The sequence below is a fragment of the Mytilus trossulus genome, chromosome 4 (genome assembly GCF_036588685.1).
Source record: "Mytilus trossulus isolate FHL-02 chromosome 4, PNRI_Mtr1.1.1.hap1, whole genome shotgun sequence".
NCBI classification, from domain to species: Eukaryota; Metazoa; Mollusca; class Bivalvia; order Mytilida; family Mytilidae; genus Mytilus; species Mytilus trossulus.
In genome coordinates this window covers 67,034,281-67,051,464 of record NC_086376.1, presented here as the reverse complement: position 1 = coordinate 67,051,464, position 17,184 = coordinate 67,034,281, and the positions used below count along the sequence as shown (strand labels likewise).

At 33.3% G+C, this 17,184-nt stretch overlaps 1 protein-coding gene across 1 annotated transcript; it reads left to right on the top strand.

Annotated features, from left to right (window-relative positions):
• On the top strand, nucleotides 1-15,967 carry LOC134716757 (putative ammonium transporter 3). The gene is made up of 9 exons (XM_063579764.1): nucleotides 1-317; nucleotides 4,070-4,252; nucleotides 4,539-4,619; nucleotides 4,957-5,239; nucleotides 5,962-6,033; nucleotides 7,676-7,735; nucleotides 10,473-10,549; nucleotides 14,306-14,532; nucleotides 15,315-15,967. Exons 1-9 carry the CDS (start codon nucleotides 209-211, stop codon nucleotides 15,924-15,926), a joined length of 1,704 nt encoding a protein of 567 aa, XP_063435834.1. The 5' UTR covers nucleotides 1-208; the 3' UTR covers nucleotides 15,927-15,967.
• The last annotated feature ends 1,217 nt before the right edge of the window (nucleotides 15,968-17,184 follow it).

Genomic DNA, 17,184 nt, shown 5'->3' with positions numbered 1-17,184 from the left:
CTGCAGATATATTTCTGAAGCAAATAAAAATTTAATCTGGTTATACGCGACCAATCTGTTCGCAGTGCAGTAGTTCATCGGCGATACATATGTGACGCAATAATCATGATTTGAACGTTTAAAAATTTAATCTGGAAATACGCGACCAGTAATCATGATTTAAAATTGAATTTGTCAAATATTGGAACATCCAATTACCAAAAACACAATGACAAACGGAACATTAGTATATAAACACGACGAACAGATAGAAGCTTGGATTGATGACGCAACATGGATCTTAACAAGTTCTTTCATCATTTTTACAATGCAGTCAGGTTAGTAAATAGTTTACTTTTATAGATTAGTACTTGGATGGAGAGTTGTCTCATTGGCACTGATACCACACCTTCATATATCTGTATACATGTAATTTAATATATTCAAGTATCATGAGTATGGGTTTGATCATTGTTGAAGACCGTACGATGATTTGTAATAGTTGTTAACCTGTAAGTCATCTTATATCTATTTGATAGGTTTTTTTTATAGCTTCAATAGACTTTTCTGATTTAAAAATATTTACCGTCAGTCAACCCATTAAAGAAATATATATGATCAAACATTATTTTTATATTGTACTCTACAATTACTGATACATGTTACTTAGTGACTGTTGATTGCTCAACCTCTACGATGGGTCAAGTTTTGCTTTCAACTCTATAGAGAAATATCTAGTAACGTGTTACAGATGCAAAATATAATATTTCCCTCTTTCGAGTATTCGGAAACTTGTCTTTCTATCGGGCCGGGAATTCAAAAATTATGGTGACAAACAGCACAAATTAAGTTTTAAACTCTGTAGAAATTAATTAAATGAGAAAGGAAAAATAAGTTTTGGCGGAATAACACAAAAGCTCTGATGCAAATACATGAACAGTATAAATGTTCCGGACCATATGAGTATTTGGACCATACGCGTATGGTCATGACCATATGCGTATACTCATATGGTCCGACCATACGCGTATGGTCCGACCGTACGCGTATGGTCGGACCATATGAGTATTATACGCGTTTGGTTATTAACGGGTCGGACCATATGAGTATTTGGACCATATAGGTATTTTTTCAAATATACAATAGAACTTATAATACAATAAACAAATGTGTTTACAAAAAAATGTATTAATTTTACATTTCAAAAGCTACATAAACATTAAATATAGATTCCACAGTCAGTTGATCTTAGTTTTCATCGCTCATTGTATTTGTGTATGCTTTTGTATAATTAGAATGACATTCAAACGGTACCATACATGTAGCTTTTCTGCGATTGCTTGTTTTGGCTGCGTGCAGTGATATCGACTCGGACATTTCCGAGGTATTTACGGTGTTTTTAAGAAACTCTAAATCTCCAATATCGTAAAATGAATATCACCAATCACAGATCAAATTAAATAAAGACAGTGGCTATTTCATGCCTCTTAAATGCTATTTTACCGGTCTTATAATTAAGATCAAAATAGAAGTATAAAAATAAAGAATAGACAAAAATATTTTAATATTTTACTTATCAAAAATGTCTTAAAAAATATCATGATCCTTGCCGGTGATGTCACCTACTTTAAACAATAAAATTCCTTTTACAATATGTTCATTTGATTTTGACATCTTCTTATGATTGTACTTACAAATAGTAAGTAATAATAACTATGTGAATTAAGTGACGTAACAACCAAAAGGGTCACACCAAATGAAGAGTTTAAAAGTATACGTGTTGATTACCCCGACCATACGCGTATGGTCCGACCATATGCGTATGGTCGGACCATATGAGTATATACCCATATGGTCATGACCATACGCGTATGGTCCAGATACTCATATGGTCCGGAACATAAATATATTAAAAAAATGTCAGGTGAAAATCCCTCCACAACAAAAGCTAAGTTAGATAGACAGTATATTATAGTGGAATTAATACAAAATGTTTTACCCGACATTCAACAACGGAAGTCAATTTCCATTAGTGCCTTGGCAACATTTGTTGATTTTTTTCTTCATCAGAAAAACTTGTTTCTTAGTGATTAAAAGGTTTAAATGTGTAGGTACAGAGGTCTCAAAAAAGAATCTATTTAAAACAAACGTTTTCACAGTCGGACTGTTATGTTAGATAACAACGTGCGACAGACTGTTGTCATATTATTTAGCCAATTGACACCAAAGTGATACTATTCAGTCAGTACCAAGTCAGTACCTATCGATATAGTGACTATCAAGTAAAACATTAAATTATATCCAATATTCCCTCATTTTAAAGAGTCAATCCAAATTCCCCATCCCTCACCCCTCTATTACAGGACCTACCTATTGTATTTATCGTCAGTTAATCGTTAGATCCTGAACATGCATGAAATATTTGCTGCTGGACGTTTTAGTAACCAAAATTCAATAAATCATATCTTTCATATTATACAATTAAAATGAAACATATTTTACAGCGGTCGTCCCCCTTCTTTTTTTTACTTTATTCGGGTTAATCCCAAACTTAACAAAATTTAAAGAAAATACTCATTTTGGTTGTGAAGTTAAGTCGACCTTCGTTGGTAAAGTTGCTTAAAATTATAATTTTGATTTTGAATTAATTTAAAATTCAATTTATATCAATTCATATCTGGTATTTAATGTGTCTCTTGAGGGAAATGAAGATGTTCAGTTCGTTTATAATTAATATTTTAATCGGAAAAGGAGAAGAGCACGATGAATCTAAGCATTACATCAATGATTGATACTATTATATCAAAATTGAAAAAGAGATTAATATCTAGATATATAATATGATGACTGACAACAAACATCTCCTTAAATTAAAAAGTAATTAAGTTTCAGTAATATCCATTAGGAAACGGCTCTGTTTAAGGAAATGGGGATCATTTAAATTATAAAAAAATATTCAGTACAATATTCATATCTTAATAAAATTGAGAATGGAAATGGGCAATTTGTCAAAGATACAAGCCAACAACCCGACCATTGAGCCTACAACAGCCGAAGGTCACAAAGTGCGTCTTGACATAGATTATAAATATATTGTACACATTTAGATCTTTAAACATAAAGATACTGTTTATTAACAGAGGTCTTTTGTTGAACACCATACTTTGACCTCTATGTGTTTTCTTGTTTTGTTGTGTTGTTGAGTTGCTGTCTCATTGACTTTAATTCCATATCTTTACTGTAAAACATGTATATGAAACCCATACATACAAGTTTTGTCAGAAGGCAGAATTGCTTGCTGTCTTTAATAATGCGAAAAAAAAACTGCGATCTTATAAGATGTGTGGTGAACTTATTTATATGAAAATGATAGTCCTAACACGGCTATACGAATACTGAAATACTACATTTTGGTAATCGTTTTAAAAAACCTTACCCGAAGATGTCCAATAATAATTACATTGGCTTTTACAAATCAAACAGAATGGCTTGAAACATTATCCTTCTTTTTACACATCCATTTGTTATACAGTAGAGCTACAGTAACCCATTGGTACTTTATACAAGGATACATGTATATTACAGAAATCGTGGTTACGGAATGTTTGGTTAAATCTAGTTAATGATTGCTAGATTCTATAGCGGCCTACAGGCTTTATTGGTATACTTCCTACTCGCCATACGCAATGGTCATAGCTTAGTACTAGGTTTATATTCCTTAACATATAATTCCTAAGCACATTATGGAGCAAAGTTGAAATGCAAAGTTCAATAGAAAAAGTCTTCTATAATGGTATTGCATAAATTAAATGTATACCTCTTGACCTCTGTCACATTAGATTCAAGAAGACGAAACATTTTTGCACAATCTGTATTACCAATATGTGTTGCATCCTATAATGCATATTTATCCATGATTAAAGTTCTTATTATCCAGTCACAAAGGATAATTGCTATACTGATGCTTTGCTTTTTTAGAAATATAAGTTAGGGTTAAAATCTCATTTGACATTGACTCTACATTTATATATATTTTTAACTCAACAAATACCACTATCATAGAATCCCAGCCTCTTTTTGATTTTGATAGGATTTGGTCTGTTAGAAAGTGGAATGTCCAGCAAGAAGAATGAGGTAAACATAATGATAAAGAATGTGGTAGACGTGGTGTTTGGTACACTGACATATTGGGCAGTGGGATATGGCCTAACCTTTGGGACGGACGAAGGCGCTAATTGGTTTACTGGAGTCGGGTCCTTCTTTTTAGACCCTGGTAAGACTATCATAGTGATACAATGCTCATTGTGGAAGGGTAGAAAAATATATATTAGACTATTCAAAGTAACATAAAGTAACATTTTGATTGGAATAAGTTTGCACTACTTTCGAGAAGCGGTTAATTGGTTAGTGTAACACATAAAACGTCCGTTTAACATTTTAAAAATGAAAAATTATACAAAAATTATACATAAATTATTCAAGAAAGTTGAAACATTGCATTTATATATCAAACATTATAATTCATTGTTTTCATTTCAAAATTATATTATGTTTTATAGACGAGGAAACCATGGGAACAGAGTTTTCAAAATTCATATTTCAAGCCTCGTTTTGTACAACAGCTACTACCATAGTATCAGGTAGGACTACACTTCAATTGTTAAGTACTAAAATGAACTGTAATGTGTTGGTGTGAAATTTTTTAGAGTTTATCTATAATCTAAGAAATCTATTCACAATTTAGGCATTTGTTAATCAAAGTAAGTATGCTAGAAGTACAAAATTCATAAAACCATAGTCATTTTAGTACTTAACAATTGAATTTTTTTTCAAATCTCATGCCTTTTACCTTTTCCATTTATCATTATTTGTTATTTTACTTTTAAGTTTATTTGTTCTATGTTCGACATATAAACCACCGAACGAAAAAGAGGGGCAAGTGAGGATAACACATTTCTATGTATTTCCTTAAAACAGGAGCAATAGCAGAAAGAACCAAACTGACTGCCTACATTGCTTTTTGCTTGCTGAACACAGTTGTATACAGTTTCCCTGCTCACTGGGTGTGGTCAAAGGATGGATGGTTGAAACAGATGGACGTAGTAGATGTTGCAGGTGTTGGACCGGTCCATTTAGTTGGAGGTGTGTCAGCACTAGTAGCTGCAATAATGGTGAAACCAAGATATGGAAGATTCTCGGACGACCAATTGACTGTACATGGAAACTCTGTTAATGCTGTCCTTGGATTGTTCATTTTATGGTGATCATTTTTTGTTCTTTTAAGGATAAATGTAAATAAATAAAAATATGCACGGTGGTATACGTCAATAATACCCAACAACAAAAAGATAGACCTTCAACAATAGACAAAATGCAAAACTCTTAATCACCAGGAAGCTAGAAAAGTAGTGACTATATATAAAAGAAGTGTCATTAAAATCAAATTATCCTAAATGACAAAAAACAAAAGAGATTAGAAACGGGGAGTGTGTCAAAGAGACAACAACCAGACCAACGAGCAAAAAAAAAAAAAACAACAACAAAAAGATAGACCTTCAACAATAGACAAAATGCCAAACTCTTAATCACCAGGAAGCTAGAAAAGTAGTGACTATATATCAAAGAAGTGTCATTAAAATCAAATTATCCTAAATGACAAAAAACAAAAGAGATTAGAAACGGGGAGTGTGTCAAAGAGACAACAACCAGACCAACGAGCAAAAAAAAAAAAAAACAACAACAAAGGCTTCAACGAGATGATCCCGAATCTGGAGTTGGGTTTTAGCTTTCCCCTTAAAACAATGTTTACGGACGTAATACTATGCTTCAAAACATATAAATGAATCAAAATTGAAAGCACAAGAAAGTTTGATTAAAAAAAAAAAATTAAATTAAAAAATAATTAAAAAAAAATCATCAGCTTTTATCATGCTCTTTTAATAAAGATAAATTCTGTTCAAGTGTTTTTTGTTTTTTTTTTAGGTGGGGATGGTTAGGATTCAATTGTGGTAGTACATTTGGAATCAGTGGAGGCAAATGGAAAATTGCTGCAAGGTAGCTACCTACAAAAATGTCTTTATACCAACAGTCGCTAAAGATCAGTGAAAAGTTAAACATAAAACAGCTTATTGTTAAAGGATATGCTTATTATGCATACGTTTTTTCAATCGCTAAACTCAACTTAAAATACATGAACTTAAGGATTTTGATATGTTTGCAATACCTTGAACTTTGAGGCTCCCTGATCCATTTAGTTAAACTATGATAGTAGTTAAGTTCTGTTTCCCACGAATGTGCCATGGCATACTAATTGTACCTGCAACTGTAAGTTATCATAAAAAGAAGTTTATGAATATTCTGGATACCTTTCAAGACTGACAGGTATATGATTGGAGGAGGCGGAGAGGAGTATTTTCGAAAATTCCAGTCGAAAAATCGTTAGATGTAAAATAACCTGAGCCCAAGGACATTCAATTTCATGACTGGTGATTTTCGGAAATACCCATGGTAGACATATGGTATATGAGTTTGATTACATTGAATATCATTAGTCTTGGTGGGATTCGGCTGTTGTCTGCTCTATGGTCTGGTTGTTGTCTCTTTGACACATTCCTTATATCCATTCTCAATAGTCTTGATTGAATAAAACATGTCGGAAAATACCGAGACGGAAAGGGTAAAAACCAAAGCAGGTACCTCGACGATTGTCATGTGCTTAAAGAAAATATGTCACGCATATATTGGCCATCAACCAATATCACAAAAATATGTATTTACAATTTATAAATCCGTGTTTTAGTCTTTGGCATTATCTTTATTTTTTTTTTAATATTTTTTTATTTTCTTCTTGATATAATGCTTATATATATGATCATATATTCTAATTTTAAAAAAAAGAAGCTAACAAGCTTTTCTTTTCACATACAATAGATCAATTGACATACAATAACACTTTACAAAGCAAGATTTTCAAAGTTCTGCACGTATAAGAATTGTGAGATCTAGTAGCGATTTCAAAACATTTTACCATGTTCTGAGAATGACAATCATAAAGTTATCCTATTTATTCTTTTTATAAATTTGTATCAATGATTTAAACTAGCTAATCCCTCATTCAAATCAATTCATCTTTCGACAATACAATTGTTCTTTTTACGTAATTAAGTCAAAAGTTTATTTGAAAAACCAACATGAAAATCACCTTCAACCATGCGCATTTCAAATGTTTATTGTAGAATAGACATATGGTTCTATTCTTTAGTCCAGTGCATATGGTGAACAATGAACAAAGAATTGTAAAATAGACGCATATTTCCATTGTGAAGAGCAGTATTAATGATGGCCACTGAACAAAGCACAGAAAAATATTTTGTCAACCAAATCCATATACAATTGTTGGTTAGTTTTTGAAAATCAGAAATCAATCTTCTTTTAGACAATTCCATAACTAGCCGTTAAATGCTATGTACAGATCCATGGTACATGTAAAAGATTTACATTTGTGTCATCTTATATACTCATGTCTTTTACAGAAAGCATCGCACATCGTCACTACCTTCCCCCTAAGAAATCACCCTTTTAATTCTAACTGCGTTAATCCGGGTTTTGAATGTCATGGAATGATATGATTATCATCATGCTTGTTAGTTAAAAAAACCTAAGTTTGTTTTAATTTTCTATATATTTTGTTTTACAGATCTGCTGCTACGACAATTTTATCTTCTTGTAGTGGAGGCGTAATGGCTTTCTTATTGAGGTAAATTTTCATTCCTTTACTAGTTTACAGAGCAGATTGCATTCGCAAGGCTTTTAAACATTTGAAAACTCACTTTTAAAAAGCAAATTTTGTATGTTTACGTAGTGTATAATAGATCTATCTATATGAAATTCCTACATATTTTGCCCAGTGTTATGCAAATAGAACTTTATTCATAATCTGCATTTTATATCTCACTATATTACTATTTCTATATATATATATTTTTTTTTTTTTTTTTTTTTTTTTTTTTTTTTTAGATTGCAAAATTGAATTGACAAAATTGTTTGGTGCGAAAAGGTTAATCAATAACTAAGTCTTCTAGAATACGATTTTTCATTACTTATAGAAAACTAGTATGCTTCTTTTGCTATGCTTTTATAATAGAATAGATGCATGTTTTTTAACTAATATAAAGCTTGTTTAAGTTATAGAATTTTCGTTAAAGGATTGAATTACTTTTAAATTTATATGTTTTTAGTCCGTCTTTAGGTTATTTTCTCTGCTTTTGGTCTATGCAGCATAAACCACTTTTAAAAATACAAATTGATATTCTTATGCGACGCCTGATTCGATGTTTTCTTCTTGATTAATTGATTTAAAAATCCAACAATTTAAGATTACGGTGAAGCAGATTACAGAAATATTACGGATAACATCTCAAGTTTTTTGTATGGAATTTGTTTTCAGGTTAATTAAAATGATCATAAAAACAATTTTAAAAAAGTATTTCAAAATCTTGGTGTTGGATTTGGTCACACCTGGGTCTTTACACTTTGGCTCTAGAGCGTGCCTTGTATTTATCGAAAGGTCGTCTACGTAGTTTTCAAAATTTGTTTTAACTGGTTTTACACTTTGTACTTGTTTGGCTTTATAAATATTTTGATATGAGCGTCACTGATGAGTCTTATGTAGACGAAACGCGCGTCTGGCGTACTAAATTATTTAAATATCATTTGTATTTATTTTAACTTCAGCAAAATTGTAAACAGGACAAGTAGTCATGAATACAGCTATGGGTAAATAAAACCTTGCATCAGAAACCAGTTCATTCATGTCTTACATGTAGTCCAAACTTGCATGAAGTGTCGCAGAGTTTTGTTAGCGAACATTTAAAGAACAAATACTGAAGATCCTTCGAGCACATATTTACAAAATCAATAACGTTTACTAAAATCAAATTTTGTAACATTTCTATTCGCAGTAAACGTTGATACAATGTCATCTTCAGTGTTACATTATGCTTAAAAAGGTCAAAATGTCTATCAATTATTTCAGGATTGTCAACAGAGAAATGATTTCATACATTATACTAAATTTTCTTTTCTGCATTTGATGCAAAATCAATAGTTGAAAAAAAACCCGCTTCTGTTGTTTATTAACAAATAAGGTTTGGATTTTTTTTAAATAGACAGAAAAAACCTCTTTTTCATATACAGGGGCATAAACAATGGAGAATTTTTTTTAGTGTAAACAATAAAACACTTCAGTTTACTTAATTTGACTTGTTAATCTTAGTTTTGTCACTGAAATTGATTATCAATTATATATTAGAAATTGTTATAAATTAAGGAATGTATCTCCCTCATGCAAAGCTCTGATTCCTTTCACGGATTTGGCTATACTTTTTGGACCTTTTGGATTATAGCTCTTCATCATTTATATAAGCTTTGGATTTCAAATATTTTGGCCACGAGCATCACTGAAGAGACATGTATTGTCGAAATGCGCATCTGGTGCAAGAAAATTGGTACCGTTAATTTTATTATCATTAAACAAGAATACAAATGAAAACTAAGTAGATCTTCGAATAGTTGTTGCTGTTTTCGCTGTACTGCGTTATTGTTTTTTTTCCCTTATTTTTGTTTTGTTTTGTTTTTATTGATTATTGGCACTGCATGGTTTGGTTGTTTGGTTGTTTGTTTGTTTGTTTTTCTTGCCAGGTTGTTCAACTCTATGTACTTGTGTTTGTAGAAACTACACTTTTTAAATGTTTCTAAAATCATTCCAAAGATGCAAACTATTTTGATAAAAGTGAACAAAGAAATGTACTTTGGTATAAATTAAATGTAAAATTAATGATTAGTATTAAGTCTCGTCTATGAATTCATGTTGTTATCTTGTGGTTGTTTTTAAGAGTATATTGTTTCATTGAAAGTTCAACAAACATGTCACCATTAATATTCCATTTATTTTGTATATCTACATAAGAAATTAGTGTCATCCAGTTCGATCTGCATGTATGCTTTATCTTTATTTATAGACCTGCTCTTTTAATGCATTTATCAGATTCTAATAATTCCATTGCACCGTACATATTTCCGTTTTATAATTGTTGTTGTGCGTATTGATAGAAATGTTTAAGAAGTTTCCAAAGTGATTTTTACACCAAATAGGATCATTACATAACGTGACAAAATTTCCTGATTTTATTATTCGGTTTTATTATTTTAAGACTTTAACTCTGTCAAAAATACCATTATACTGTAGATCTGAAGAAAAAAAAATTATCTGGTGGCTCTCTTTATTCTGATTTGTCCTTTGAAAGTTGGCTTTTAACGTATAGGGAATTACCTTAAATTGTTTTATTACATAATCATGACGATTTTGACATAAGTTGAGTTACTGAGTTGGATTTTATTTTGCCTATTTGTTTTTATCATGATTTTAAGTATTTCGATGGTGTAATTGTAAGGATTTTAATCATTATATGAATTACACCGCTGTTTTGTTACAGTTTCTTATTACACAAGAGAAAATTTGATGTTCAACTGTTAGTGAATGGAATTCTGGGATCACTTGTTAGTATAACAGGTAAATGTTGACAAACTGTCTAACCTTCCCTATGCCTCTTTTTTCTCTGCTCGATTTGTCTTATTGAATATAGATGAACAGTATTTTGAAAGTTTCGAACCTACGCTTTAAGACTCAAAATTTCTGCATCATTTTATTGCATAGAAGAAAACTATTATTCCTTTTTGATTTTTTGCTCACATGGCACACACGGCAAAATTAGCTTTTCTCATCACTTGGCGTCCGTCGTCCGTTAACTTTTACAAAAATCTTCTCCTCTGAAACTACTAGTCCAAATCTAACCAAACTTGGCCACAATCACAACTAGGGTAAGTTTGTGTCCGATGACTCCGCCTGCCAACCAAGATGGCATACATGGCTAAAAATAGAAAATAGGGGTAACATACTGTTTCAATTTGGCTTATATCTCTGAAACTAAAGCATTTATAGCAAATCTGACATGGGAGTAAAAATGTTTATCCGATAAAATCTATCTGCCCTGAATTTTCAGATGAAGCAGACAACCCGTTATTTGGTTGCTGTCCCTGAATGGGTAGTTTTAAAGAAACTGTGCAGTGTTTAGTTATTATCTGGATTATTGTTATAGATAGAGATAAACTAAACAGCAATAATGTTTAGCAAAGTAAGATCTACAAAAAAGTCAAACATGACCAAACTGGTCAATTTTCATAAGGAGTTATTGCCATTTATAGTTAATTTCTAACAATTTTTCTTCAACATTTGTATTCTTTTACAAAAGTCTCATGATACAGCTGAGACAAATGTGACCAATTTTGGCCACAATTAGCATTAAATTTCGATTAGGGTATCTAGTTTAAAATATGGGTCCGATTACCCTGACTGCCAACCAACATGGCAGACATGGCTAAAATAAAAACTTAGCCTGAGAAAATATGCAGTTTTTGACTTCATATATCTCTGAAACTAAAACAAAAGTATAACGGTTGCAATATTTCATTTTTGATTTGAGCGTCACTCATGAGTCTTATGTAGACGAAACGCGCGTCTGGCGTACTAAATAATAATCCTGGTACCTTTGATAACTATTTACACCACTGGGTCGATGCCACTGCTGGTGAACGTTTCGTCCCCGAGGGTATCACCAGCCCAGTAGTCAACACTTCGGTGTTGACATGAATATCAATTATGTGGTCATTTTTATAAATTTCCTGTATACAAAACTTTAACCTTTTTGAAAAACTAAGGATTTTCTTATCCCAGGCATAGATTACCTTAGCCGTATTTGGCACAACTTTTTGGAATTTTGGATCCTCAATGCTCTTCAACTTTGCACTTGTTTGGGTTTAAAAATATTTTTGATTTGAGCGTCACTGATGAGTCTTATGTAGACGAAACGCGCGTCTGGCGTACTAAATTATAATCCTGGTACCTTTGATAACTATTTACACCACTGGGTCGATGCCACTGCTGGTGGACGTTTCGTCCCCGTGGGTATCACCAGCCCAGTAGTCAACACTTCGGTGTTGACATGAATATCAATTATGTGGTCATTTTTATAAATTTCCTGTATACAAAACTTTAACCTTTTTGAAAAACTAAGGATTTTCTTATCCCAGGCATAGATTACCTTAGCCGTATTTGGCACAACTTTTTGGAATTTTGGATCCTCAATGCTCTTCAACTTTGTACTTGTTTGGGTTTAAAAATATTTTTGATTTGAGCGTCACTGATGAGTCTTATGTAGACGAAACGCGCGTCTGGCGTACTAAATTATAATCCTGGTACCTTTGATAACTATTTACACCACTGGGTCGATGCCACTGCTGGTGGACGTTATTCCCCGAGGGTATCACCAGCCCAGTAGTCAACTCTTCGGTGTTGACATGAATATCAATAATGTGGTCATTTTTATAAATTTCCTGTATACAAAACTTTAACCTTTTTGAAAAACTAAGGATTTTCTTATCCCAGGCATAGATTACCTTAGCCGTATTTGGCACAACTTTTTGGAATTTTGGATCCTCAATGCTCTTCAACTTTGTACTTGTTTGGGTTTAAAAATATTTTTGATTTGAGCGTCACTGATGAGTCTTATGTAGACGAAACGCGCGTCTGGCGTACTAAATTATGATCCTGGTACCTTTGATAACTATTTACACCACTGGGTCGATGCCACTGCTGGTGGACGTTTCGTCCCCGCGGGTATCACCAGCCTTGTAGTCAACACCTCGGTGTTGACATGAATATCAATAATGTGGTCATTTTTATAAATTTCCTGTAAACAAAACTTTAACCTTTTTGAAAAACTAAGGATTTTCTTATCCCAGGCATAGATTACCTTAGCCGTATTTGGCACAACTTTTTGGAATTTTGGATCCTCAATGCTCTTCAACTTTGTACTTGTTTGGGTTTAAAAATATTTTTGATTTGAGCGTCACTGATGAGTCTTATGTAGACGAAACGCGCGTCTGGCGTACTAAATTATAATCCTGGTACCTTTGATAACTATTTACACCACTGGGTCGATGCCACTGCTGGTGGACGTTTCGTCCCCGCGGGTATCACCAGCCTTGTAGTCAACACCTCGGTGTTGACATGAATATCAATAATGTGGTCATTTTTATAAATTTCCTGTAAACAAAACTTTAACCTTTTTGAAAAACTAAGGATTTTCTTATCCCAGGCATAGATTACCTTAGCCGTATTTGGCACAACTTTTTGGAATTTTGGATCCTCAATGCTCTTCAACTTTGTACTTGTTTGGGTTTAAAAATATTTTTGATTTGAGCGTCACTGATGAGTCTTATGTAGACGAAACGCGCGTCTGGCGTACTAAATTATAATCCTGGTACCTTTGATAACTATTTACACCACTGGGTCGATGCCACTGCTGGTGGACGTTATTCCCCGAGGGTATCACCAGCCCAGTAGTCAACTCTTCGGTGTTGACATTAATATCAATAATGTGGTCATTTTTATAAATTTCCTGTATACAAAACTTTAACCTTTTTGAAAAACTAAGGATTTTCTTATCCCAGGCATAAATTACCTTAGCCGTATTTGGCACAACTTTTTGGAATTTTGGATCCTCAATGCTCTTCAACTTTGTACTTGTTTGGGTTTAAAAATATTTTTGATTTGAGCGTCACTGATGAGTCTTATGTAGACGAAACGCGCGTCTGGCGTACTAAATTATAATCCTGGTACCTTTGATAACTATTAACACCACTGGGTCGATGCCACTGCTGGTGGACGTTTCGTCCCCGAGGGTATCACCAGCCTTGTAGTCAACACCTCGGTGTTGACATGAATATCAATAATGTGGTCATTTTTATAAATTTCCTGTATACAAAACTTTAACCTTTTTGAAAAACTAAGGATTTTCTTATCCCAGGCATAGATTACCTTAGCCGTATTTGGCACAACTTTTTGGAATTTTGTATCCTCAATGCTCTTCAACTTTGTACTTGTTTGGGTTTAAAAATATTTTTGATTTGAGCGTCACTGATGAGTCTTATGTAGACGAAACGCGCGTCTGGCGTACTAAATTATAATCCTGGTACCTTTGATAACTACAACCATGCATCAATGGTTAATAAAAAAAATTCAGGCGAACGACACAGGCTCCTGGAGCCTCTAGTCGAGAAAATATCGTTAATCATTGGATAATTTTAATATAAAACGGTTCTCTGCATTTAAAAATACATACATTGATATTTACCAAAACAACCTGCTTTTTCTTTCTTACACTTACTTGACATTGTTTTCAATAAATCACTGATGTCTATTTTAAAGGTATATGCGCAGTCACAACTACATGGGCTGCTATCCTCATTGGAGCAGTTGGCGCATGTGTGACTACTTTTGGACAAATAGCTCTAGTCAAGATGAAAGTAGACGACCCAGTTGGCGCAGTAGCAGTTCATTTAATGGGTTCACTGTGGGGAATTTTGTGTTGCGGTCTCTTTGGTTTGAAAGATGATATTGAGCACAGTTTTAGTCATCACGATGGACTAGTTTGGGTAAGATGAAGAGGTTGTATTACTGAATAAAAATTAAATGAAACCAAACAAGAATGTGTACATAGTACACAGATCCTTTAATCGCACTTATCATTATCTATGTTCAATGGACCGTGAAATTGGGGATAAAAACTCTAATTTGGTATTAAAAATATCATATCATAAGGAACATGTGTACGAAATTTGAAGTTGACGGGACTTCAACTTCATCAAAAACTACCGTGATAAAAAAAACTTTAATCTGAAGCGGGCCTGACAGACGGACAAATGGACTCACAGACCGGAAAACATAATGTCCATAAACTGGGCATAAAACGATCTTTCAAAATCTTTATGAATTTTCTCAAAGTATGTGATCTTAAAAAGTTTACTTACGGTGGCGTACGAGTAATTTAACTGTTTAAGACAACAAGCATTAGGTTTGGAGTTTTTGATGTATCACGACAACATGCTCTACTTGATTGCGAAAGATCGTAGACTTCAAGTGAATATTAACTGGTTTAAACTAATGGTTTGAATTGTCATTTGCCGATTTTCTGGTTAGCATGTCAGAGCAGCACGACGTTAATACTGTGGATTTGTTACAGTTAAGGTTTATGTTTGATATTTTTTACTGTGTCGTTACCTATATAATGCGTTACTGTTATCGAACACATGACGTCATATCATCGCGAATGGATGATACATCATGATTGCCAATTGTAATATTCCACTTACATTTTACTTGTAGTATCTACTATAAAGTATATGATTTTATAATACGCTAAAACATATTATTCTAGGGAGGCGGTTTCTACTTACTTGGAGTTCAGACAATGGCTGCAGTCGCGATCATCATATGGTCAGTGGTGACGTCATTTATTGTTCTCAAGTTTATTGACTTGACTATAGGGTTACGACTTACCTTAGAAGAAGAACTTTATGGTGCTGATTATTGCGAACACAACGTTGAACTTCCGCCAGATGTGAAGGAGTATGCTGAATCGGTACTGCGCAGACTGAAGGAAAAGGCAGAACAAGTAAAGAAAAGTAACGGAAACATCCCACGAGTAGAACTAGTTAATTTAACCCCTGATCATCCGACAGACAACAGTCATGCACGTGACACAGATGATCTTATTCTTGAAAACGTCAACAAAAGTTCTGACGAGGAGGCCACTGATAACGACGACAAAGTGCGCAAAAAATGCGAAGAGAAAGAAAATGGCAGAACAAACGCAGACGAAAGTCTAAGGCAAAACAATGGTCTCAAAGGAAATATACAGGATGGACAGAAAAATGCAGGTGGTAATCTGAATAGGAGGAAGAGAGCTCGTAAAACAGTTGTGTTTGCACCCATGAAAGGAGATCAGAAAGTTGAGGGTGGGCAGTGTAATCCTGCATTTGAAGATTGACGCTTTATTTCTCTCCCAGATATTCAACTTGAATAATTCAGTTTAGAATGCAGCATTGTACTTTAGCCGAAATTATCATCTTAGTAAAGGAAGTCAATCGGCTTGTTCATATGCTGAAAAAATGTATTTTTGTTTTTTCTCTATCTACTTGGCCTTTTTCATTAAATACTGTAATAATGTATTTCTATTACTTTTATCATTCAACTATTTTTGTTTCAAATATACAATCAAAGGAATAATGTATCAGCCTAGAACTGTTTCGACTGTGGGTCGATGCCACTGCTGGAGGAGATTTATTTCCCCGAGGGTATCACCAGCCCAGTAGTCAGCACTTTTTTGTGCTTACATGAATTATCATTGATATGGTTATATTTGTAAATTACTTGTTTACAAAATTTTAAATTTTTGAAAAACTAAGGCTTTTCTACCTCAGGCATAGATTACCTTAGCTGTATTTGGCATAACTTTTAGGAATTTTGGTTCTCAATGCTCTTCAACTTCGTACTTTATTTGGCCTTTTTAACTTTTTGGGATTCGAGCGTCACTGATGAATCTTTTGTAGACGAAACGCGCGTCTGGCGTATATACAGAAATTAGTCCAGATATATGATGAGTTTATTCACGTGTTGGAAATATTGTCATTTGTTTGGAATAAAAGAATATTTTTGTAGTTCCAAACCTATGTTGTCATCTGAATTCTGTGACCGTGAATGTTCTGGTGAAAGTTATTGCAGCTATTAGTCATTTATTATTCTGCTATTTAATAAAATCGAAGTTTCTACCTCTTTCATTTGTGTGTTCAGTTTTAATTTGCTGGTAAAAAAAAGAATCAATACATGGCAATACGTTTTCACTGATGAGTCTTATGTAGACGAAACGCGCGTCTGGCGTACTAAATTATAATCCTGGTACCTTTGATAACTATTTCCATGAATTATAAAATTGGATAGAAGACACCATACTTATGTTCGATCATCTTCCTGAAGTAAGTTTCCGACTGCCTTATGCTAAGTTGACCTCTGATGGATTCGGCTATTATTGTTAGGGCCCTGCTCTTCAAATGGTAATGATACGCACACGACTTGGAATAATTTCGTTTTGAGTATTCCTGATGAAGGTGAACTTAAAAAAGTTCTACGCACGCATGCAATAAGTTTCCGACTGCCTTATGCTAAGTTGAGGGTATCACCAGCCCAGTAACCAGTACTTCGGTACTGGCATGAAAATACGGATTTTTTTGTGTTATTAAAATTTGCTG